Source organism: Pristiophorus japonicus, chromosome 5 (assembly GCF_044704955.1).
Source record: "Pristiophorus japonicus isolate sPriJap1 chromosome 5, sPriJap1.hap1, whole genome shotgun sequence".
In the NCBI taxonomy this organism is placed as follows: domain Eukaryota; kingdom Metazoa; phylum Chordata; class Chondrichthyes; family Pristiophoridae; genus Pristiophorus; species Pristiophorus japonicus.
The window spans coordinates 3,051,168-3,077,133 of NC_091981.1; the positions used below are offsets into that span (position 1 = coordinate 3,051,168).

The window sequence follows — 25,966 nt, forward strand, 5'->3', positions numbered from 1 at the left end:
GTTACCGGCCGGGAATAGTCTGCGCTTTGGTGAGGAAGTTTGGGCATCTTGGCCCTACGTCAGGGGGCGCAGCGCGAAGGGAGACATTGTACACTTTACGTGGCGCACGGATGGGAAACTCATGGATTAAAGAGCAGGGCCGTGTGAGCTCCTCGAGAGGCCTGGGGGTGGGGGGGGTGAGGGGGGGGATACCTTAAAAAAAAAAACCACACAAATATTCCCAAAACATTGCCCATGCCGCCGTAACTCAAGTCGCTAAAACATTTGAAAGAACAAACACTCGCACTTACCTCCCTCTCCGCCGCCGGCTATGCCAGACCGCACTGATTTCCCAGGCGGTCACTGCGGGCTCACGTCCAGGCGGACGGATCGGGGAGAAGTCCAAACTCGTGCCGGTGTCGCACCGAGAGGCGTTGCAAACCCGGCGCCATAAAACCCGACCGGAGGATCGCGAAGAGGCGCAGGAGAGCTGAACGCCGCCTTTCACGGGACGAAACTCCGATCGAAAAGGACCGGAAATTCCAGCCCCAAATGTCTTGCGTTTCATCGCAAAGTCTAATTCACCACTCTCTACTCCGTATTATTTGGTGTGCCCCACAGTGCTCCACCACGTCCTCATTTATTAGCGGATGCACTGAAGAAATTTAGAACTGGAATGATGAAATTGAAAAGCTTTCTTTTCAACATCAGTGCTGTAATGTTTGCACCTTGTGAGTATGCTCTCGGGCTTGTCGAGCTGCTCACATTATTTGAAGGGGGTGCTCCTCAAGTTTTGGTTGCACTTCAGTCCCATGCTTCTGATCTTTGGGCACCCTGTGCGGAGGGGAGCGCGCAGGTCGGAGGGCCTCCTCCTGGGCATGGCCAAGGTGGCCATCAACCGGTCCAGGCAGCAGGTGGTCGAGGGGGTCATTCAGCCCGACTGTCTGCCTCTCATCCGCGATTACGTCGGAGCCAGGGTGTCCCTAGAGTTGGAGCACACGGTGTCCACGGGTACGCATCATCACCCCCGGCAACCAAATTTTAATTTGATTGGGTTTTTTTGTTCCAAAGTTTATTTGTTAATTTGTTGGTTCAAGTGCCACTTTAATAAGGGGGGCACTTGATTTATAGTTTTGCAATAAAATCGTTGTAGAGTTGTTGAGTTGGGAGTGGCTTAGCCAGTCACGTGATGTTCACAAGACTCAATAAAACCCCAGCCAGTTGGGTTCGGGGGATCCACGATGAGGCAGGTGGTTGTGAGCCTGGTGGATGAACTGGTAATGTGTAGTGTGATTTTTAAACCTTTTGCTAATAAATCAAATAGTTCTTAATAGCGATGTGTTGCTATGAATTCTTAAGCAAAGAACCCATGAAGCAAATACATTACAAGGGCCAGGGAGCAAAACCAACATTGTCTACTATCTGTATCATTTTTTTCATTATTCGTTCATGGGATGTAGGTGTCACTGGCATGGCCAGCATTATTGCCCGTCCCATAATCTTGTTCGTTTGGTTAAAAACGAATATAGGATAAATCTCTTCATGCGAAAGGTTGCGTGAATGTGGATCACTTTGCGCCAGAAGGCCAGAGATGCAAAATCAATTGGTGTCAAAAGTGAACTAGGCACTTACTTGGGAAGTAAGGGTTTTAGTGAAACGGCCTGGGATTGAGATTAAATGGCAGAGCTGCTTCGACGGGCCAAATGGCCTGCTACTGTTCCAGTGAGCATTACCGAAGTTACACCTGGAAGTCAGGAAGTTGCCTCTGAGTCAGAAGGTCGCAGGTTCAAGTCTCAGTCGAGAGATTTGAGCACAAAAATCTACGCTGACACTCCAGTACAGTGCTGAGGGAGCGCCGCACTGTCGGAGGTGCCGTCTTTCGGATGAGATACCGTCTGCCCTCTCAGGTGGATGTAAAAGATCCCATGACACTATTTTGAAGAAGAGCAGGGGAGTTAGCCCCGATGTCCTGGCCAATATTTAACCCTCAATCAACATCACAAAAAAAACCCACAGATTATCTGATCATTATCACATTGGTGTTTGTGGGAGCTTGCTGTGCACAAATTGGCCCCATTTCCCACATTATAACAGTGACTACGTTTCAAAGCGCTTTTGGACGTCCGGTGGTCATGAAAGAAGTTATAGAATCGCAAGACTTTTCTTTCTTAACGGTGAGGTATGGGCAAAGGCAGACAAAATTGCTGCTGTAGATATAGATGGTATTGTTGATAGATAGGACATGGGACTTGAAGCACAGCTGAAAATCAGATACGACACTAAGGTTGCGTATTGTCTGGTTGTGGAGAATGGAAGTGAGATTACCAACAACTTTGCAGAACTTTTGGCAGGTGCCAGACAGGATAGCTTAGCTCGTCCCAACATTAAATGCTCCTCATCCGATGTTGCTTGTTATAAGACCCAGTACAAAGCTTCTACAATCAGGACGTGTGCTTGAGGCTATATTACAGTGCTGCAAGGCGAGGGTCATTTAGCCAATGAGCTATGGTCAGAAATAGCAAGTGTTTCAAGACCAAAAAATCTTTCTTAAACAAAGATTTTCCCCTATATTTTCTGACTAAATATTACACCATTGTGATTTCACGAGCTGCCAGCGCCTCTTTAAACAGCATTAGACTCAAATTATGGTGTATTTTTCTGAGAAAAATGTGATTTGATCCTTTCCAAATTGGTGGCACCGTAAGGAGCTCATTTCTACGTGTTCCCAATTCACCAGCGTTTATGTTGAAGTTTCGTTGATGAGCTGAAATGCAGAGTGAATGCTGAGCATTTTGCTGTTACTAGTATTCAGGGAGTGCTCGCAAAATTACCACACTAATAAAGAACATTTTTTAAAAAGACAGACTTGCATTTCTATAGCACCTTTCACAACCACCGGATGTCCCAAAGCACTTTACAGCCAATGAAGTACTTTTTAAAGTGTAGTCGCTGTTGTAATGTGGGAAACGCGGCAGCCAAGTTGCACAAAGCAAGCTCCCACACACAGCAATGTGATAGCAACCAAATAATCTGTTTTAGTGATGTTGATTGAGGAATAAATATTGGCCCAGGGACACCAAGGATAACTCCCCTGCTCTTCTTTGAAATAGTGCCATGGGATCTTTTGCGTCGAGAGAGCAGACAGAGCCTCGGTTTAACGTCTCATCCGAAAGACGGCCCCTCCGACAGTGCGGCGCTCCCTCAGTACTGCCCCTCCGACAGTGCGGCACTCCCTCAGTACTGCCCCTCCGACAGTGCGGCACTCCCTCAGTACTGCCCCTCCGACAGTGCGGCGCTCCCTCAGTACTGCCCCTCCGACAGTGCGGCACTCCCTCAGTACTGCCCCTCCGACAGTACGGCGCTCCCTCAGTACTGCACTGGAGTGTCAGCTTGGAGTTTTGTGCTCAACTCTTTGGAGTGGGACTTGAACCCACGACCTTCTGACTCAGAGGTGAGTGTACTACCCACTGAGCCACAGCTTGGCACTAAAGCATGACACAGCCTCTGATGGAACACCTTGTTTACATTTTTGGACATTAATAAACAATGAAGTTGCAGTGAAATACCTGGGTAATGTGCCACAGTACCCCTTCTTCTGAGGCAGTCCCCCGGAGTCGAGGATGACTTGCTTCCACACTAACACGAGTTCTCAGGTGACTGATGAGACCAATGTGGGACCCACAGTCTCTGTCACAGGTGGGGCAGGAGGTGGCTGGAGGGATGGGTGGGTGAGGTGCCTGGGTTGTCGTACGTGTCTTCCGCTGTTTGTACTTGTACATGTTGTACCCACACAGCAGAGTCAACCGCCCCAAGCCACTTGGGACAGCATGCTTTGTACTTACTGTGGATGGTAATGTGTGGTAACACACTGTAACTCACAATTGCCATGACTGTACAACATGTCTTCTGCACATCACCACCCCAGCTCTCTTAACTTCACCACAAACTTTAAATGGCTCCAGAAAGGCCACTGTATTCTCTTCTGATGTGATTTCTCTTTGCAGGGAGATCCTGTTACTAATCATTTGGCTGCAAAGATTGTGGAGAATGTCTGCACCACGAATTCATCGCCTGCTCAAGGATTTATCACTGGAGAGATCGGTCTGTTGCTTTGGTATCTGTTCACACATTCGACTGTGGACTCCTTGCGCGTGACAGCCATCTCGGTAAGCTTTGATACGCAACTTGAATAATCTATTACTGCACAACTGTAAATACTTTAAAAAAAATTTAAGCTTTTTCAAATCAAAATTCACTTTTTATTTGAAGGCTCGAATCCGCCAATAAGGGCACAGATGCTGATTCCCTTTTCTTCCTTAGCTGGTCCAGATATCCCTTATACCTCCAAGAGAGAGAAAAAAGAAAGAAAGATTGCATTTCTATAGCGCCTTTCACGACCACTGGATGTCCCAAAGCGCTTTGCAGCCAGTGAAGTACTTTTTGAAGTGCAGTCACTGTTGTAATGTAGGCAACGCAGCAGCCAATTTGCGCACAGCAAGCTCCCACAATCAGCAATGTGATAATGACCAATCTGTTTTTAGTGATGTATATTGAGGGATCCGTACTGGCCCCAGGACACCCAAGAGCGGAGCAAGTGCCCCCTCCTGCAGCATTGCCAATGCCACTCGTTCCTCTGACAGGAAGTTTGCAGGAGTAGGCACTTCCAGTCGCCTCGTCCGATGTATTTTCCCCCTGTATACTGCAGGAAGGCCACAAGTTCCAGCTTGATGGCTGCTGGCACCAGCACAGTTAAGATCAGCGATATCTGAGTGGAGCGATGGATCCCACCAGTCCCCAGTGCTGCACATCAGCGCTCCAACACACAATACAGTCAAGTCAAAATCCACTTTGAAACTGCTTCAAGCTTAACTACTTAGCATCAAAATATGGCAACACATACGTCTGGTTGTTGGTTTGAAAGTCAGTAAGTGAGCTTCTGCCAGCAACCATTCAAGTTTGGTGGCCTGGTTTGGAAAAGAGGGGTTTCAAATCCCAGTCTCAGTTGATCGACTCAAGTGGGTTTTCTGAGGCTTTGCTGCAGGCCCAGAGCCGAGCTAGCAGCTAGCGTGCTTCAGAGAATTGGGGCGATGGTATTGTAGCTTTAACTGCAGCCGCTGCTTGCATTTAACGAGCCCATGTGTCAACAACCGAGCGCCATGAACTGGCCCCCATATCCTCATAGAATCATTGACCTTTATGGCACAGAAGGATGCCATTCGGCCCATCGTGTCCGCACCGGCCAACAAAGAGCCACCCAGCCTAATCCCACTTTCCAGCTCTCGGTCCGTAGCCCTGTAGGTTACGGCACTTCAGGTGCACATCCAAGTACTTTTTAAATGTGGTGAGGGTTTCTGCCTCTACCATCCTTTCAGGCAGTGAGTTCCAGACCCCCACCACCCTCTGGGTGAAGACATTTCCCCTCAAATCCCCTCTAAACCTTCTATCAATTACTTTAAATCTATGCCCCCTGGTTGTTGACCTCTCTGCTAAGGGAAATAGATCCTTCCTATCCACTCTATATCCAGGCTCCTCATAATTTTATGCACCTCAATCAGGTTTCCCCTGAGCCTCCTCTGTTCCAAAGAAAACAGACCCAGCCTATCCATTCTTCCCTCATAGCTAAAATTCTCCAGTCCAGGCAACATCCTGGTAAATCTCCTCTGTACCCTCTCCAGTGCAATCACATCCTTCCTGTAATGTGGTGACCAGAACTGCACGCAGTACTCCAGCTGCAGCCTAACCAGTGTTTTACACAGTCCTAGCACACTTTCACCAAACAAATGTCTTTTCTCTCCAAGTGTATATTTCTGAAGTTGTTATTGTGATCGTTCAGCTGAAAGATGCCAGTATTAAGGAATGGAACCCTTCCCCACCCTACCCCACACCCACCATTCTTGGTTAGCCAGTACCTGTATTAAGCTTTCCCACGATATGTATGGCAGGGAGCCCCATCCTTCCTGTGGCCCCACAGTGTACCTTCACCCCAACCTCAGGAGCACCCCACAGTAATATTCCCATTCACAGGCCAATCCCCTGTTCCGAGGGAGATTGACAAATTAGAGGCAATTTTTGAACTACATTTTCTGACCATTCATCCTCAACAGGCATTGCACGCTCATGTACACTGGGAACTAGGTGAAAATGATCCAAACTAATTCCGCAGAGCACCCTTCGAATTCAAACAGAGACCGGTCTTTCACTCCAGCGATGGATTTTAAGCTAGGGGTGTGAGGAGAGTGAGCCATCCCATCACACAGCCCGCTGGCCAGAGGGCAAACTCTGCCTGTCTCGGGACAACCTGTTGGAGAGTGTTCGTGGCTCTCTTCCCCCCCACCCCCTTCCCCCCCCCCGCACCTCCCTCTCCCCATCCCCCTCTCCCCAACCCATCCCCCTCTCCCCAACCCATCCCCCTCTCCCCATCCCCACTCCCACTCCCCAACCCATCCCCCTCTCCCCAACCCATCCCCCTCTCCCCAACCCATCCCCCTCTCCCCAACCCATCCCCCTCTCCCCAACCCATCCCCCTCTCCCCAACCCATCCCCCTCTCCCCAACCCATCCCCCTCTCCCCAACCCATCCCCCTCTCCCCAACCCATCCCCCTCTCCCCAACCCATCCCCCTCTCCCCAACCCATCCCCCTCTCCCCAACCCATCCCCCTCTCCCCAACCCATCCCCCTCTCCCCAACCCATCCCCCTCTCCCCAACCCATCCCCCTCTCCCCAACCCATCCCCCTCTCCCCAACCCATCCCCCTCTCCCCAACCCATCCCCCTCTCCCCAACCCATCCCCCTCTCCCCAACCCATCCCCCTCTCCCCAACCCATCCCCCTCTCCCCAACCCATCCCCCTCTCCCCAACCCACCCCCCTCTCCCCAACCCACCCCCCTCTCCCCAACCCACCCCCCTCTCCCCAACCCACCCCCCTCTTCAGAACCCATCCCCCTCTCCCCAACCCATCCCCCTCTCCCCAACCCATCCCCCTCTCCCCAACCCATCCCCCTCTCCCCAACCCATCCCCCTCTCCCCAACCCATCCCCCTCTCCCCAACCCATCCCCCTCCCCCTCCCACTTCCCCCTAACCCTCCCACCTCTCCCCTCCCGCCTCCCTCACCCATCCCCCCCTCCCCCTCCCTCTCCCACCTCTCCCCTCCCCCTCCCATCTCTCCCCCTCCCACCTCCCCCTCCCACCATCACCCGCCCACCTCCCCTCCCCTTCCCCCCTTCCCCTCTCCCATCCTGTCTCACCTCCCTCTCTCACCTCCCCCTCTCCCACCTCTCCCTCCCACCTCCCTCTACCCCCTCCCACCTCCCCCTCCCACCTCTCCCCTCCCCCTCCCATCTCTCAGTCTCCCCCTCCCCCTCCCACCTCCCCCCTCCTCCTCCATCCTCCCTTCCCCCTCCCCCACCCTGTCACACCTCCCTCTCTCACCTCCCCCTCTCCCACCTCCCCCTCCCACCCTCTTCCCCCTCCCAGTCCGACTAAAGAGCATCATTGATTGTGCCCATGGGCTGTCCTCCCCTGACTGATGTGGGCACGGGTTCTAAGAAGGGAAAAGATAAAAGGGAAACGTACCAACAAATAAAACCAGCTCACCAGAAGATGGATTTAAATCAAGCTGCAGTAAACATATTGAAATCCCAGTTGATCTTCGGGTCAGCTTGTTGAACTAATTTATTATTACGAAGTAGTGCTTGTTTTTAAAAGGACTGATCCATATCGATCAGCCGGTGTAGAAATAAACTCAATCTCATGGGAATGCACAAAAAAAATTCTGCAAACTTTTCAGCTCTGCATTGTGTGATGCTTTATATTGGGTGTTTAATTAGAGTGCATCTATAAAATATATCTCTGGTCCCTGCAGGCTCTGTGTCGGATTACTCGCCATTCTGCTGGTGCTTTTCAAAGTGTCATTGACAAGGTCGGGCTGACAGCAATGCTCAACTCCCTGGTGGCTGGAATAAGCCGTGTTCAACAGTACATCTTGACCATGTTTATTGCAATGCTGTCATCTGGCGTGCATTTGCAGAGACTGGTGCAGGAAAAGGTACGGGCTCAAGATTAACTTCGTTTAGTTCATATTTACTCACTCTATTTGTTTATGCTTGTGACGCATGGGACATACGGCACAGAAACAGGCCATTCGGCCCAACCAGTCCATGCTGGCGTTTATGCTCCACTCTGGTGCTAATGGGCGACATCAACAACACTGTCTTAGTTTGATGTCAGGTGTAAATAATGAGCTTCTATAAAACCATAATAAGACCTCAGTTAGAAGACTGTGTGCAGTATTGGCCACAGATGAAGGAGAGGTGGGTTGGTGTGTTATGAGCACCACTGTAACCTTTACATAGGTAGATAGGATTACATAGAATATACAGCGCAGAAACAGGCCATTCGTCCCAACCAATCCATGTCGGTGTTTATGCTCCACTCGAGCCTCCTCCCGTCTTTCCTCATCTAAACCTATCAGCATAACCCTCTATTCCCTTCTCCCCCATTGGCTTGTCCAGCCTCCCCTTAAATACATCGATACTATTCGCCTCAACCCCTCCCTGTGGCAGCGAGTTCCACATTGTTTAAACTGCACATGTGCTGGACATCTTCAGACCTGAAAATTGTGCACACTTTTTCACCACGAGAGAGCAAGGGTTATTTTATTCCTTCCATAATTCTTCATTTTGTTCGCTGTCAGTAATGGCAGAGGTGTGGGGTAGGAATTGATTTCATAGCATGTATTACTATAGCGAGGCTAATAGCTCCAAGTATTGGCAGTGCAATATTGGAAGGTTTAGATGTATCGTACAGGGATCGATAGATTTTTGGATATTAAGGGAATCAAGAATTACGGGGAGCGGGCAGGAAAATGGGGTTGAGGTAGAAGATCAGCCATGATCTCATTGAATGGTGGACTCCTGCTCCTAATTCTTTTGTCTTACGTTCTTATGTACAAAGAACCAAACACGAAAGGTTAGATCATTGCCTCGAATTCACTTCAAGTTATGCATTGTAGATTTGATCCCCTTAGCTACTCTGTCCTGAATGTAATGACTTCTCTTCACCACAGTAAAATAGAACCAGAAGATCTTGTTTAACCAGCACATGGGTTGTGTGTCCCGTTGGACCATAGTCCAGATGGTAGCAGCAGCGTGAAGCTCTCTCAGCCCTCACCATGCCTCGTCCAAATGCTTGAGCCGTAATAAGTACATCAATTTCTTTACCACATTGTCTTGCGTGCTCTTCCGAATCCTTGCATTCTCACTGGGTTGATATTAAGGCTTATTGCTTCCTAAACAGGCTCATTCTTGCCAGTCTCTCTGCCCTTCTTACAATCTACAATGCTTTTAAACTCCTGTTCAGCATCGCTACCTTTACCTCACTTCATTTTTTTGACTTTGTTCCTGGGATGTGGGTGTCGCTGGCAAGGCCAGCATTTATTGCCCATCCCTAATTGCCCCTTGAGAAGGTGGTGGTGAGCCGCCTTCTTGAACCGCTGCAGTCTGTGTGGTGAAGGTGCTCCCACAGTGCTGTTAGGGAGGGAGTTCCAGCGACGATGAAGGAACGGCCGATATATTTCCAAGTCAGGATGGTGTGTGACTGGGAGGGGAACGTGGAGGTGGTGGTGTTCCCATGCGCCTGCTGCCCTTGTCCTTCTAGGCGGTAGAGGTCGCGGGTTTGGGAGATGCTGTAGTGCATCTTGTAGATGGACATAGAGTCAGAGTCATAGAAATTTATGGCACATCGTATCCGTGCCGGCCGAAAACCAGCCATCCAGCCTAATCCCACTTTCCAATTCTTGGTCTGTAGCCCTGCAGTTCTAACATTTTAAAAAACTCATTTTCTGGCTATAACTCTTATGATGAACAGACTCTTGTGCCAGTTTTAGGGCAGTCTACAGATATTTAATTAGAGGACTGAACTTTCATATGCCAGCATTAAGTTTGAACTTAAAAGTAACTTCCATTGCATTAATCCCCACAAGGTTTTAGCTGTTTAGCTCTAAGTAACCCATCCACCCAGTGCAAATATCACCATAATAGGTGGCATTCCATACCCAATGCAGCACATCCCTAGGTGCATTGAGAGACACTTTTGCACATCCAAGTACTTTTTAAATGTGATGAGGGTTTCTGCCTCTACCTCCCTCATCCTCACAACATTGGTGATGTTCTGCAGTCTGTGCTGTGACCCTTTACTAACATTTTTTCAAATTAAAAAAATCCAACATGGACTTTACTCTGTAGCACACTTTTCAGTGTAAGCATTGCGCCAGGATCACAGTTGTTGTACCAGAATGATGCTACTAATGCCAACATAAACAGAACCCTTAACTGCTGACTTTGATATATCCCACAGGCCTCCAGGCAACCATGCATTGGGGGCCTCGGCTTCAGGATGTTCCCACACGGTTTTGCCTGCCCATATTTTGAAAAGAACGTAAAGAATAAAATGAGAAAGGAGCATCATTGCATCAAACTTTCTGCGAACCGTGTACAGAAAGAGCTTGCAGTTGTACAGCACCTTATCAAGTCCTCAGATGTCCCAAAGCACTTGCAACCAGTAAATTCTTTCGAAGTGCAGTCACTGTTGTATAGGCAAATGTAGCAGCCAATTTATCTATAGCAAGGTCCCACATGTAGCATGTTGTTTCCCCCGGGCTGGAGAATCGAGAACCAGGGGTCACAGTCTCAGGATAAGGGATCGGCCATTTAGGACTGAGATGAGGAGGAATTTCTTCACTCAGAGGGTGGTGAATCTTTGGAGTTCTCTGCCCCAGAGGGCTGTGGATGCTGAGTCGTTGAGTATATTCAAGGCTGAGATCGATAGATTTTTGGACTCTCGGGGAATCGAGAGATATGGGGATCGGGTGGGAAAATGGAGTTGAGGTCGAAGATCAGCCGTGATCGTATTGAATGGCGGAGCAGGCTCGAGGGGCCGAATGGCCGACTCCTGCTCCTAATTCTGAACTCAAATCCCTGTCACCTGTGGCCCTGTGAGGCTGTTCCAGCTGTGGCTGGGCAACAGTCACAACCTGCCTGACTCTGGGGGATTGCCAGAGCTGAGATTCAGCACTGCACTTGCTCTTGCTCTGTGGGGGGATGCTGTTTGCGGACCCAGCAGTCCCAGCAGCAGCAACACAAGTGAAAGCCTCACTCAGCAGCTCCACTGTGTGGAACAGCTGAAATTGGGAACGTGCGTGGGAAAACCGTGGGAGCCGGGCCACGTTCCATTCCTCCCTGACGCAACATGCTAGAGCATTCCTCGCAGTGGCCTGTGAGCAAGTGGCTGCCCTGGAACCATCTCCCTTGACTGGGGAACAACTGCGATCCCAGGGTTAATGCTGGGGGTGCAACATGCCCAGATTGGAGGGGTTGACTTGTTGCTGGTTGGTAGGCCCCTTTCTCACGGGCAGGGGTAACACGGGAGGGGGGGAGCAGACCTCTTCGGGTTGTGAGTTATCAGCGGCCACACACATTAACATGGATTATCAGCCTCACTTGCCACTTCAGGGAGTCGGCCCGTCTATCACGGTTGATATGAATGCGCATGAGCTACGCTGCTGATAATTGCATTTGCCGATGTCCCTTATGTTGCCCTGTTGAGGTAAACTTGAGCTCATCCAAAACTCGGCTGCCCCGTGTCCTAACTCGCACCGAGTCCCGCTCACCCATCACCCCCTGTGCTCGCTGCCCCGTGTCCTAACTCGCACCGAGTCCCACTCACCCATCACCCCCTGTGCTCACTGCCCCGTGTCCTAACTCGCACCGAGTCCCACTCACCCATCACCCCCTGTGCTCGCTGAGCGACATTGGCTCCCGGTTAAGCAACGCCTCGATTTCAAAATTCTCATCCTTGTTTTCCAAATCCCTCCATCGCCCTCGCCCCTCCCTATCTCTGTAATCTCCTCCAGCCCCACAACCCCCCCCCCCCCCAAAGTTTTCTGCGATCCTCTAATTCTGCCCTCCTGACCATCCCTGATTATAATCGCTCCACCATCGGTGGCCGTGCCTTCTGTTGCCTGGGCCCCAAGCTCTGGAATTCCCCACCTAAGCCTCTCCGCCTCTCTACCTCTCCTCCTTTAAGCTGCTCCTTAAAACCTACCTCTTTGACCAAGCTTTTGGTCACCTGCCCTAATTTCTTCTTGTGTGGCTCGGTGTCAAATTAATTTTTAATTTTTGCCTTATAACACTCTTGTGAAGCGCCTTGGGATGATTCACTACATTAAAGGCGTTATATCTCTATCTCCGAGGGCGGGAGAAGCTGGGGACCTCTGCTGGTGGGGCAGTGATGATTCTTGCAGTAATATAAATATAGAAGTGCTGGCCCTACACGCCTGCACAGCGGGTTGCCGTGTTTCGCAGTGGAGCCCAGCACCTACCGGCTCCTAACCCGCAGTGTAAATTCGGGGCAGTGATGCAGAGTGACGACTTTTACAGAACAGGGCCCCAGAATAAGAGAAAATATAAAAGCACCTGAATACCCAGAAGCCTTGAAAACGCACCGTGGGGTACGAGGGGAGAAACGCTAATGAGTACCTCTGAAACGGTGCAGCATTTCGACAGGGTTCTCTTCATCTCCCGCCGTAACTACGGATGAAGATCAGCGGAAGCCCTGAAGGAATGGTGCATGTAGCTACTCGTAGACATTTACGCTGTCTCTCCAGCTAAAGGGGAGGCTGGACAAGCCGAGGAGGGAGAAGGGAATCGAGGGTTCTGCTGATAGATTTAGATGGGGAAAGAGGGGGAGGAGGCTCAAGACTGGTTGGGCCGAATTACTAGTTTCTGTGCTGTATATCCCATGTAATCCTATGTATTTAGACGAGGGGATTAAATGTAGTATCTCCAAATTTGCGGATGACACTAAGTTGGGTGGCAGTGTGAGCTGCGAGGAGGATGCTATGAGGCTGCAGAGTGACTTGGATAGGTTAGTTGAGTGGGCAAATGCATGGCAGATGAAGTATAATGTGGATAAATGTGAGGTTATCCACTTTGGTGGTAAAAACAGAGAGACAGACTATTATCTGAATGGTGACAGATTAGGAAAAGGGGAGGTGCAACGAGATCTGGGTGTCATGGTACATCAGTCATTGAAGGTTGGCATGCAGGTACAGCAGGCGGTTAAGAAAGCAAATGGCATGTTGGCCTTCATATCGAGGGGATTTGAGTACAAGGGCAGGGAGGTGTTGCTACAGTTGTACAGGGCCTTGGTGAGGCCACACCTGGAGTATTGTGTACAGTTTTGGTCTCCTAACCTGAGGAAGGACATTCTTGCTATTGAGGGAGTGCAGCGAAGATTCACCAGACTGATTCCTGGGATGGTGGGACTGACCTATCAAGAAAGACTGGATCAACGTTTAAAATTCTGACGGGTTTAGACAGGTTAGAGCAGGAAGAATGTTCCCAATGTTGGGGAAGTCCAGAACCAGGGGTCACAGTCTAAGGATAAGGGGTAAGCCATTTAGGACCGAGATGAGGAGAAACTTCTTCACCCAGAGAGTGGTGAACCTGTGGAATTCTCTACCACAGAAAGTAGTTGAGGCCAATTCACTAAATATATTCAAAAGGGAGTTAGATGAAGTCCTTACTACTAGGGGGATCAAGGGGTATGGCGAGAAAGCAGGAATGGGGTACTGAAGTTGCATGTTCAGCCATGAACTCATTGAATGGCGGTGCAGGCTAGAAGGGCTGAATGGCCTACTCTTGCACCTATTTTCTATGTTTCTATGTAATATCTCTTTATGTGACTAGGTGTCTGATAACACTCCAGCATATATATCCTATGTAATCCAGGACTTCTGCAAAAATTCACCTCTCCCCCCACTACTGTCTCAAATGTTCCTGCCCCTCAATCTAGGTTTGTTTCTGGTGCTAATGGGCGACATCAACAACACTGTCTTAGTTTGATGTCACGTGTAAATAATGAGCTTCTATAAAACCATAATAAGACCTCAGTTAGAGGACTGTGTGCAGTATTGGCCACAGATGAAGGAGAGGTGGGTTGGTGTGTTATAAGCACCACTGTTTCTGAATGACATGCTCAACCTTTACATAGGTAGATAGGATTACATAGAATATACGGCCCAGAAACAGGCCATTGGACCCAACCAGTCCGTGCCGGCGTTTATGCTCCACTCGAGCCTCCTCCCGTCTTTTCTCATCTAAATCTATCAGCATAACCCTCTATTCCCTTCTCCCCCATTGGCTTGTCCAGCCTCCCCTTAAATGCATCGATACTATTCGCCTCAACCCCTCCCTGTGGCAGCGAGTTCCACATTCTCACCGCTCTCTGGATAAAGTTTCTCCTGAATTCCCCATTGGATTTCTTGGTGACTATCGTATATTGATGGCCTCTAGTTATGTTCTTTCCCACAAAAGGAAAAAAACTCTGTGTCTGCTCCATCAAAACCTTTCATAATTTTCGACCTCTGTTAGGTCACCCCTCTGCCTTCTCTTTTCAAGACCAGCCTCTTCATCCTTTCCTGATAGATGTAGCCTCGCATTTCTGATACCATCCTTGTAAATCATTTTAGCACCCTCTCCAGTGCCTCAATATCCTTTTTATAATATGGTGCTCAGAATTGTACTGAGCTTCAAACCCCACATCCAGTTCATGAGGAAGACTGCCTACCTTTCAGCGGCTCAGTGGGTAGCACATTCACCTTGAGTACAAAAATCGAGTGCAGTGCTGAGGGAGTACTGCAAAGTAGGAGGTGCCGTCTTTTGGATGAGACTTTAAACTGAGGCCCCGTCTCAGTTAAATGTAAAAGATCCCACGGCACTATTCGAAGAAGAGCAGGAGAGTTATCCCCGGTGTCCTGGGGCCAATATTTATCCCTCAATCAACATCACTAAAACAGATTATCTGGTCATCATCACGTTGCTATGTGTGGGAGCTTGCTGTGCCGCGTTTCCCACATTACAACAGTGACTGCACTCCAAAAGTACTTCATTGGCTGTAAAGTGCTTTGAGACGTCCGGTGGTTGTGAAAGGTACAATATAAATGTAAGTCTTTCTTTTATTTCTTACTTCACTTGGGAAACATTGTCTTGTCTCTAGCTCTACCTCACCCCCAACTGGCTTTGAAACCCTTGTCCAGGTGTTGTATCTAGACTCAACTTTTCCAGTGTCCTTGCTGGTTGCTGAAGGCTACCTTATGTACCTCCAATTCATTCAGAACTCCTGCCTGCAACCTATTCCACACAATCAGGTTTACTACTCACTCCCTCTTTGCTGAGCTCCAATCTATTCTCACCATTGTCTATCCTCCAGCCTGACATCCCTGTCTGCACATTCCGCTCTTCCCAGTTCTCATCCACTGCAGATTCTCCCCTCCCTCCACCTTGCTGTCAATGGTAAAGCCTTCAGCCATCTTGCTCCCACCACTCTGGCACGCCTTCTCTAAATCTTTTTTGTTTTGCTATCTCTCTCTTCCCACCTTCAAGAGCATCCTGCGGTTATGCGTCCAGCCGCCTCTGCGAATCCCGCAGCGTCCTGCTACTTCTGCGTGAGTTTAATGTCCAACTCTGTTGTGCCTTGGGCCATTGTCCTATGCAAAAGGCGCTATATCAATGGAAGTTGCTATAATAAGTTGTTGTAGACCTGCCCCATTATACAAAAAGAAAAATACAGTGTAACTCGGACCAACATTTTCGTACTTGAACTGGAGTGGGATGGAATACACAAGTTTGTTCACAGCTGGAGTACTGCGTGCAGTTGTGGTCACCACATTACAGGAAAGATGTGATTGCACTGGAGAGGGTGCAGAGGAGATTTATGAGTATGTTGCCCGGACCGGAGAATTTTAGCGATGAGGAAAGATTGGATAGGCTGGGGTTGTTTTCCTTGGAACAGAGGAGGCTGAGGGGAGATTTAATTGAGGTGTATAAAATTATGAGGGGCCTGGATAGAGTGGATAGGAAGGACCTATTTCCATTAGCAGAGGGGTCAACAACCAGGGGGCATAGATTTAAAATAATCAGGTTTAGAGGGGATATGAGGGGAAATTCCTTCACCCAGAGGGTGGTGGGGTCTGAAACTCACGGCCTGAAAGGGTGGTAGAGGCAGAAACCCTCACCACATTTAAAAAGTACCTGGATGTGCACCTGAAGTGCCGTAACCTACAGGGCTACGGACCGAGAGCTGGAAAGTGGGATTAGGCTGGATAGCTCTTTGTCGGCCGGCACAGACACGATGAGCCGAATGGCCTCCTCCTGTGCTGTAAATTTCTATGATTAGCGGGTTATATCTATTGAAGGCACTTGAAGTTTTCTTTAAAGAATGTTCAAGGCTGTTGTCTGAAGTCCTCCATTTTAATTGTAAATATATATTAGTTGTGAATAAACAGTGTTATGTTGAGGCTGATCTAGCTTTCTCTCCATTGGGTTGTTCCGTTTCCGCAGGACTTTGTCACAAAAGTTGCCCGTTTATTGGAAAGTCCATCGACCGTAATTCGAGCAAAAGCTTTCCTGGTCTTACTGCAGGTTTTAAGGAATAACCAGGAGATGCTGCTGTTTTGTTGCCAGACAAGGTAAGGGGGGAACGCTGATCAGAATCTGAGCTGCAAAATGGTGGTGTCAGTCCCACTAAGTTCCATCAACCACTAATTGTGATGAGGGAGAAACTTTTCCACACAACACAAAGTTGTGGTTATTCTAAATACTTTAAATATACTTTAGAATTCTGTTAAATACCTGTTGAGTTGCATCTGGATTATTTTTATTTAATTTATGCAATGTTTTATACGGTACGGCAGCACAGTAGTTATGTTACCGGGCCAGTAATCCAAAGGCCTGGACTCGTGATCCGGAGATGCGAGTTCGAATCCCACCACAGGCAGCTGGGGAATTTAAATTCAACTAATTAAATAAATCTGTAATTAAAAAGCCAGTATCAATAATGATGATCATGAAACTATCTCCTTTCTCAGGCTTTCTCCTGACCTCTGCTGAAGGAATTGAATCTGGCTGGAGTATAATTTCACAGAGACACAGCTCTCTGGTCTCTCTTCTCGTGGCTTCTCTAGTGTCAGTAATGGTGACCATGAAACTACCGGATTGTCGTAAAAACCCATCTGGTTCACTAATGTCCCCAAGGGAAGGAAATCTGCCGCCCTTACCCGGTCTGGCCGATGTGTGACTCCAGACCCACAGCAATGTGACTGACTCTGAATTGCCCTGAAATGGCGGCTCACCACCTCATTCTCGAGGGCAATTAGGGATGGGCAATAAAGCAATGCCGACATCCCGTGAATGAATTAAAATACACGTGAGATTTTATTAAGGATTTCAGATCACACAAGGAAAGAATCTTTAAAAAAAAATTAAATTGGGAAAGTAAGGTGTTGGGCCAGAATGAGCTCGAGTGTTCAGAAAGAAAAATATTTGCATTTCTATAGCACCTTTCACCATACTAGACGTCCTAAAGCGCTTTACAGCCAATGAAGTATTTTTGAAGTGTAGTCACTGTTGTATATGGTCCACAGAGACGTGGACCATATACAGTAGACACCTCAAATCGCTGGAGAAATACCACCAACGATGTCTCCGCAAGATCCTGCAAATCCCCTGGGAGAATAGACGTCAGTGTTCTCGATCAGGCCAACATCCCCAGCATCGAAGCACTGACCACGCTCGACCAGCTCCGTTGGGCGGGCCACATCGTCTGTATGCCCGACACGAGACTCCCAAAACAAGCGCTCTACTCGGGACTCCTACATGGCAAGCGATCAGAATCATCATCATATGAGTCCCTCGGAATCGAAGAAGACTTGCTTCCACTCTTAAAAATGAGTCCTTAGGTGTCTGAACAGTCCAATACGGGAACCACAGTCCCTATCACAGGCGGGACAATAGTTGTTGAGGGAAAGAGAGAGTGGGACTGGTTTGCTGCACGCTCCTTCCGCTGCCTGCGCTTGATTTCTGCATGCTCTCGGCGACGAGACTCAAGGTGCTCGGCGCCCTCCCGGATGTCAGAAATTATGCTGTTAAAAGACTACAGGGGAGATTTACATTTCGAGCGCTCTTATATTCTATGCCTTGGCCAATAAAGGCAAGCATTGCGTATGCCTTCTTTAACCATCTTATCCACCTGGCCTGCTACTTTCAAGGATCTGTGGACAAGCACTCCAAGATCCCTTTTTTCATCTACACTATTAAGTGGCCTACCGTTTAATGTGTATACCCTTTCCTTATTAGCCCTCCCAAAGTGCATCACCTCACACTTCTCCGAATTAAATTCCATTTGCCATTGCTCTGCCCACCTGACCAGTAGATTGATATCCTCCTGCAGCCCATGACTTTCCTCTTGATTATCAACCACACAGCCAATTTTAGTGTCATCTGCAAACATCTTAATTATACTCCCTATATTCAAGTCTAGATCATTGATGTATACCACAAAAAGCAAGGGACCCAGTACTGAGCCCTGCGGAACCCCACTGGAAACATCCTTCCAGTCACAAAAACACCCATCAACCATTACCCTTTGCTTCCTGCCTCTGAGCCAATTTTGGATCTAACTTGCCACTTTGCCCTGGATCCCATGGGCTTTAACCTTCATGACCAGTCTGCCATGTGGGAACTTATCAAAAGCTTTGCTACAGTCCATATATACTACATCGTAGGCACTACCCTCATCGATCCTCCTGGTTACCTCCTCGAAAAATTCAATCAAGTTAGTCAAATACGATCTTCCCTTAACAAATCCGTGCTGACTGTCCCTGATTAATCCTTGTCTTTCTAAATGTAGATTTATCCTGTCCTTCAGGATTTTTTCTAATTTTCCCACCACTGAGGTTAGGCTGACTGGCCTGTAATTACTCAGCCTATCCCCTTCTCTCTTCTTAAACAAGGGTACCACATTAGCAGTCTTCCAGTCCTCCGGCACCACGCCTGAATCCAAAGAGGACTGGAAAATGATGGTCAAGGCCTCTGCTATTTCCTCTTTTGCTTCGCTCAACAGCCCGGAATGCATTTCATCCGGGCCTAGGGACTTATCCACTTTCAAAGGTGCAAACCCCTTAATACTTCCAGTCTGATTATGTTTATTTCATCCAGAATTTCACACTTCTCCTCGATAGCAGTATCTGCATTGCCCCTTTCCTTTGTGAAAACAGATGCAAAGTATTCACTAAGAACCCGACCAACATCTTCTGCCTCCACACAAAGATTACCCTCATGGTCTCTAATGGGCCCTACCCTTTCTTTAGTTACCCTCTTGCTCGTAATATATTTTACACCTTAGGGTTTCCCTTGATTTTACTTGCCAAGAATTTTTCATGCTCTCTCTTAGCATTCCTAATATCCTTTTTAATTTTACCTCTTAACTTTCTATATTCCTCCAAAGATTCTACAGTATTTAGCCGTTGGTATATGACATAAGCTTCCCTTTTTTTTCTTTATCCTCCCCTGTAAGTCCCTAGACATCCAGGGGCTCTAGAATTGTTATTCCCACGCTATTTCTTTAAAGGCACATGTTTGGCCTGAACCCTCCGGATCTCCTCCTTGAATGCCTCCCACTGTTCTGACACGAGTAACTGTTTCCAGTCCAATGTGGCCAAATCACTTTTCTCAATTTAGCAAAGTTAACTTTTCCCCAATTTGGGACTTTTATTCCTGGTCTATCCTTGTCCTTATCCATAAATACCTTGAATCTGACTGAATTATGGTCACTGGCACCCAAGTGCTCTCCCACTGATGCCCCTTCCACCTGCCCAGCTTCATTCCCCAAAACTAAATCCGGAACAGCCCCCTCTCGTGTTGGGCTTGTTACATACTGACTAAAAAAGTTCTCTTGAATGCATTTTAAGAATTCCGCACCCTCTATACCCTTCACACTATATTTGTCCCAATCAATATTAGGATAGTTAAAATCCCCTACTATTACTGCCCTATGGTTTTTGGACTTCACAGAAATGTGCCGACATATTTGCTCCTCTATCTCCCTCCCACTGTTTGGGGCTCGATAATATACACCCAGCAGTGTGATCTCCCTTTTTTTATTATTCAGTTCGAACCATATGACCTCATTTGATGATCCCTCAATCATATCATCCCTCCTCTCAGCTGTAATCGTTTCTTTAATCAATACCACATCCTTCCCCTTTTTTACCCCCCTCTCTGTCTTGTCTAAAAATCCTGTAACCAGGAATATTGATCTGCCAAACCTGCTCCTCTTTCAGTCATATTTCTGTAATGGCGATAATGTCATACTCCCAGGTGTCTAACTGTGCTCTCAGCTCATCCGCCTTATTCGCTATGCATTAAAATATATACCATTCAGCACAGTAAGACCTTCTTGATTAGTACCATCTAACCCTTGTTTCCTCTGTCTTACAGATTCACTTTCAACATTCTTGCTTTCCAATTTCAGCTTTATTTCCTCCCTTATTGAATTTGTTCTCAGGTTCCCATCCCCCTGCCAAGCTCGTTTAAACTCTCCCCAACAGCACCAGCAAAACTCCCCGCCGAGGATATTGGTCCCGGCGCTATTGAGGTGCAGTCCGTTCGGTTTGTACAGGTCTTGCAATGAAGAATTCCACCGATTATAGTTTTTGAAAGGTCTCGGAAAAATACTTGGAGGTCGAAATTGCCCATTTATGCACCGCCAGTTCATCATCATCATAGATGGTCCCTCAAACGAGGATGACTTGCTTCCCCATCCCCTCCGGGGGGGCGCTAATGGGGCGTGAAATACTTTCGACCTGGCGGGGGAGGAGGGGACAACACGCTACGGGCTCCCGGGAAATTGCCCGGGAGTTAGCGGAGGTGCTATTATGGCAGATCCGCGGGTAGCACCCTGGGCCGCCGCCCAACCGGCGATGACATCATCACTGTGCGCCGACCCTTTAGCGCTCCCTTTCCGTCCCCGCGGTGGAAATTGCGCCTTTCATAACCTCGGGACGTCCGAAAGCGCTTTGCAGCCAATGAAGGACTTTTTGAAAGCGTAGTCGCTGTTGTAACATAAATGTTCCTGCTGTGCCGCACAATCCACAAAGGTTCTCAGGAATTCGATGAGACGAATAAATTGACATGCCAGGCAGTGCGTTGGCACCACAGAGCAGTGGTGTGTAAGCTGCTTTCTGCAGTTTCTCTCATTACTGGGTCCTTATTTCCTGAGAAGTTGCCCACAAGGAGGAAGAACTGGCGGAAGATTCATTGCCGCCCACTCTCGTACATTGCCCAATTGGCAGTGAACCATGACCTGGCTGTTCATCTTCTGACTAGAATCGCCACAAAACCACTAGCCAGTCCTGCTACTCCACAATCCAGAGAAACCAGAGAATTCAATCATTCATAGATTCAGAATTAATACACCAAATAATTTTGTCACTCAATTTCAGTTCTGTTTGGGTCAGGTGCATTCTCATTAAGGCGTCACTGAATTTAAAATACTTAAAAAAAAAAAAAAATGATTCAAATGATGAGGGACTTCAGCTACGTGAAGAAGCTGGGGTTGTTCTCCTTGGAGCAGAGAAGGTTGAGAGGAGATTTGATCGAGGTGTTCAAAATCATGAGGGGCCTGGACAGAGTAGATCGAGAGAAACTGTTCCCATTGGTGGAAGGGTGGAGAACCAGAGGAAACAGATTTAAGGCGATTGGCAGAAGAACCAAAGGCGACATGAGGGAAAACGTTTTTACGCAGCGAGTGGTTAGGATCTGGAATGCGCTGCCTGAGAGGGTGGTGGAGGCAGACTCAATCGTGGCTTTCAAAAGGGAGTTGGATAAGTACCTGAAGGATAGAATATTGCAGGGCTACGGGGAAAGGGCGGGGGAGGGGGACTGGCTGAGGTGCTCTTGCAGAGAGCCGGCACGGGCTCGACGGGCCGAATGGCCTCCTTCTGTGCTGTAACCGTTCTATGATTATATTCTAAAATGAACGCACTGATCTTTTTCAGGGCAGTATTGGTATACTATGAAAAATTATATAACTTGTGAGGTTTTGACTTTTTTTGAAATTTCAGACCGTAGGGAAGGTTGGCCATTAAAAGTGATTGCTTTAAACATAAGAAACCCTAACAAAGAATTCTTAAGCAAAGAACCTATGAAGCAAATACATTATATGCCCCACCTCTTGCTTCTCAATGTCTCCCTGACTTCCTCTTGTAATGTTCCCCATGCTCACCTTCGGCAGGTCCTGAGCCCTGCAAACACAGTCCCTGCCCCGCCTCCCCTCGTCATACCAGGCCAACTCGCGGAAATAAAAAGCACCACCCATCTCCAGGCAGATCATTGTAGCAGCTAATTTTCTCCTCGGTCACAGCATGCTGAGCCAATGAAGAATCGACCTCAGAATAAAGGAATAATTGCAGTTCGTTGCAGGAGGAGCGTCACAAGATGGGGGCTAATTTCTCTCGCGTGCTGCGTATAAAAAATAGTTAGTTCGAGGCATGCAAATGTTCTTTCTAATTGCTAATGTGCTGAAATCATCAGTCACTCAGTCGGGGTTGCGGTTAATGTTGTTGTTTCATTCGTCAGATGGAACAGAAGAGCTCAATGGTCATTTACGCTTTGTTGGTAAAAAAGAGACGATTGGATAGGGAACAAGTTTGCCCCTGCGCCCAATGCCTGGTGCGGAGGAGAGGACAGGATATGTTATAAGGATGAGTGAGGAGCAACAACCGATGAGCTGGGCTTATCAGGCTGTTTCACTGGGGGTTAAGTTTGCAAGCTATTGAGGGGAACAGAGAGGGTAGACAGAGAGACACCGTTCCTGCTGGTTGGGAAGTCTGGGACTAGGAGCAGAGTCTAAACATTAGAGCCAGACCTTTCAGGAGTGAAGTTAGGAAACACTTGTACATACAAAGGGCGGGAGAGGTTTGGAACTCTCTTCCGCAAACGGCAATTGATGCTGGGTCAATTGTTAATTTTAAATCTGAGATGGATAGATTTTTGTTAACCAAGGGATATGGGGCGAAGGCGGGGATATGGAGTTAAGTCACAATCTCATTGAATGACGGAGCAGGCTGCAGGGGCTGAATGACCTCCTCCTGTTCCTATGTTGCTATCTTATAGATCTTTTCGCTTCATGGGATAGAGAAAGCAAACTTCAGGATATCTATGACGTGCCGTGATTGTTGCCACTGGAGATCTGTGGTGCGTGTATGTTATTTTGGGACAACTCTGCGCAAATTGCAGTAGCTGATCTTCATCCTGTGGTGTACATTCCACCTCTGTCACCTCCCAGTTCTCACACACGAGAGCAAGGTTTGCGAATACTGGAACAACTGGACGGGGAATTCGGAGAGCACGGAACACTACCTTGAAAGCAAGTTACCGCACCGCATTAGCCATCGAAACATCTCATGTCGTTTTCAAGTTGCAATATTGGTTCCATGTCGTTCACAATACTCATTTAGACTGAATCCGTGCAGGCTTTCTCTCTGTAAAGAGAGGGAGGGTGGGACAGGTTTGCCGCACGCTCCTTCCGCTGCCTACGCTTGGTTTCTGCATGCTCTTGGCGACGAGACTCGAGGTGCTCAGTGCCCTCCCGGATGCACTTCCTCCGCTTAGGACAGCCTTTGGCCAGGGACTCCCAGGTGTCGGTGGGGATGTTGCATTTTATCAGGGAGGCTCTGAGGGAGTCCTTGTAACGTTTCCTCTGCCCACCTTTGTCTCGTTTGCCGTGAAGGAGTTCCGAGTAGCGCGCTTACTTTGGGAGTTTCGTGTCTGGCATGCGAACAATGTGGCCCGCCCAGCGGAGCTGATCGAGTGTGGCAGTTTGTCATGCCACTGTGCTAGAGACAGTCGCAATAACATTGCTCGTGGTGATTGCAGCCTTTTGGATTTGGTTTGCACACTGAAGGAAAACAGTAGAAGCTATCGTTAAAGATAGCAGAGACCATCTTGGAGAGCACTAGTACTTGGAGACTAGTATTGCACCCTTAGATGGTAGTTTAAAGAAAGAAAAACTTGCATTTCTATAGCGCCTTTCTCGACCACCGACATCTCAAAGTGCTTTACAGCCAATGAAGTACTTTTGGAGTGTAGTCACTGTTGTAATGCAGCAGCCAATTTGCATACAGCAAGCTCCCTCAAACTGCAATGTGATAATGACCAGATAATCTGTTTTAGTGATGTTGATTGAGGGATGAATATTGGCCCCAGGACACCGGGGAGAACTCCCCTGCTCTTCTTCCAAATAGTGCCATGGGATCTTTTATGTCCACCTCAGAGGACAGGTGGGGCCTCGGTTTAATGTTTCATCCAAAAGACGGCATCTCCGACAGTGCGGCACTCTCTCCGTACTGCACTGGAGTGTCAGCCTGGATTTATGTGCTCAAGTCCCTGGAGTGGGAATCAAACCCACAATCTTCTGATTCAGAGGCGAGGGTGCAACCCCACTGAGCCACAGCTGACACTTAATGGACTCGGCTCCACTTCCCTGCCCGCTCCCCATAACCCTAAATCTATCTCTGCCTTAAATATATTCAATGACCCAGCCTCCACAGCTCTCTGGGGCAGAGAATTCCACAGATTTACAACCCTCTTGAGAAAAGAAATTTCTCCTCATCTCAGTTTTAAATGGGCGGCCCCTTATTCTAAGACTATGTCCCCTAGTTCTAGTTTCCCCTAAACCCCAGTCACGAGTGTTGGTGGCAGGGACCTTGTGGATGCCATGGCCACGCCCCCAGATCATTCTCAGAGATGAGTTTGTGAACAATTGTTCCACGTATTTTGTTTGCAAAAGTGACCTTGTGGATAGTGACAGCATACTGGTTGACATTGGCAACTGGCAGCATTCTTGGAAGGAATTGGATTGAGCGTAATGTTCTGACTTGTAACCTTGTAGCAGGCTTTTAACTTTACCTGGTTTTGATTCCTCTGTCCAAGTGGAATTTTATAAAAATCCTAAAATGGGGAAATAACATTAACCATATTATTATTTAAAAACGATTTTGCATATTTGTGGAGAAGGATAATGGCCCAGGAAATGCCGTCGGAGGCTCCCCGCGGGCGAATCTACCTGGTGGTCCGAGATGTTTGGAGACTTTGGTCCTGGGCCTGCGTAGAGACTCACGTATCCCAGGAGCGTAAACGCTTCGTGCGTGTCCCTGGGGTCACATGAGCTGCCCTACCAATCTAAACACGGTTATTCCCATTCAAGTTGTGATCATTCTCACCATAAGTCTGAATGGGAATACCCACAAAAACACACAAATGCTTAAAATACATTTTTAAAAGACATCACATATTTAAAATTAATCAAAATGGAATTTAATTAATTATTTAAAACAAAAATTTAATTTTTTGAAAAATAAATTTACATATTTTAAAGGGTCTAAAAATAAACTTACCATGATTAACAGAATTTTAAATATTAAAATTTTTTAAATCTATTTTTCTGTCCTTTAAACATCTTACGCTGATGCAAGCAGGCCTTACGCCTGCTTTTCTCAGTCGTAAGAATTTCCTGGCGTTCGCTGGGTAGGAGTTGTGCAAGTAGCCCGACTCCCCGCCCGCGGAGGCCCTTTTCTTCTGGATGTGTGCGATCTGTCGAGAGGGATCTTGACAGATCACAAGTTCCGTGTCTAGGCGCATGCGCTTCACATACCTAATCCCGGAACTTGCGGGGCCCCCATGGGTGCGTGCTTACCTCGTACCTGCCCGTACAGGCCGTGAATTCAGGGCCAATATTCTCATTGCTCTTGCTAATATAAATCGAAAGACAGCAAGCTCAGATGGAATGGATTCTTGTTATGGATTATCGGCTGTCAGTATGCTTCGATTAGCATTACTTTGTTAGGGGTATTAACATTCAGTTTAATAAGCCTTCTGTTGAAATGCATTGAAATGACATCTGCCAGTCACACTGCAAAGACTGATTCTCTGGTGTACAGTCTCCACATGTAATCTTCTTTCACAATTTTATTGTTCAATGTGATCCATGTAGTATAAATCTCACAATGCTATTTCCTAAAATTTGGCGGGCTAAGTAATGTTACCGAGGAACTGCTCCCTCCTATTTTTTTCTTCTCCCTGTCACATATCC

General features: G+C 47.8%; 1 protein-coding gene across 5 annotated transcripts in view; it reads left to right on the forward strand.

The window, feature by feature from the left end:
• Positions 1–25,966, forward strand: part of ulk4 (unc-51 like kinase 4) — a 615,462-nt gene that overhangs the window by 224,210 nt on the left and 365,286 nt on the right. For all 5 annotated transcript variants that reach the window (XM_070880300.1, XM_070880304.1, XM_070880303.1 and 2 more), the window contains exons 20-22: positions 3,984–4,145; positions 7,842–8,024; positions 16,378–16,505. In XM_070880300.1, coding sequence (XP_070736401.1) covers positions 3,984–4,145; positions 7,842–8,024; positions 16,378–16,505 — 473 coding nt within the window. The remainder of the gene's footprint in view (positions 1–3,983; positions 4,146–7,841; positions 8,025–16,377; positions 16,506–25,966) is intronic.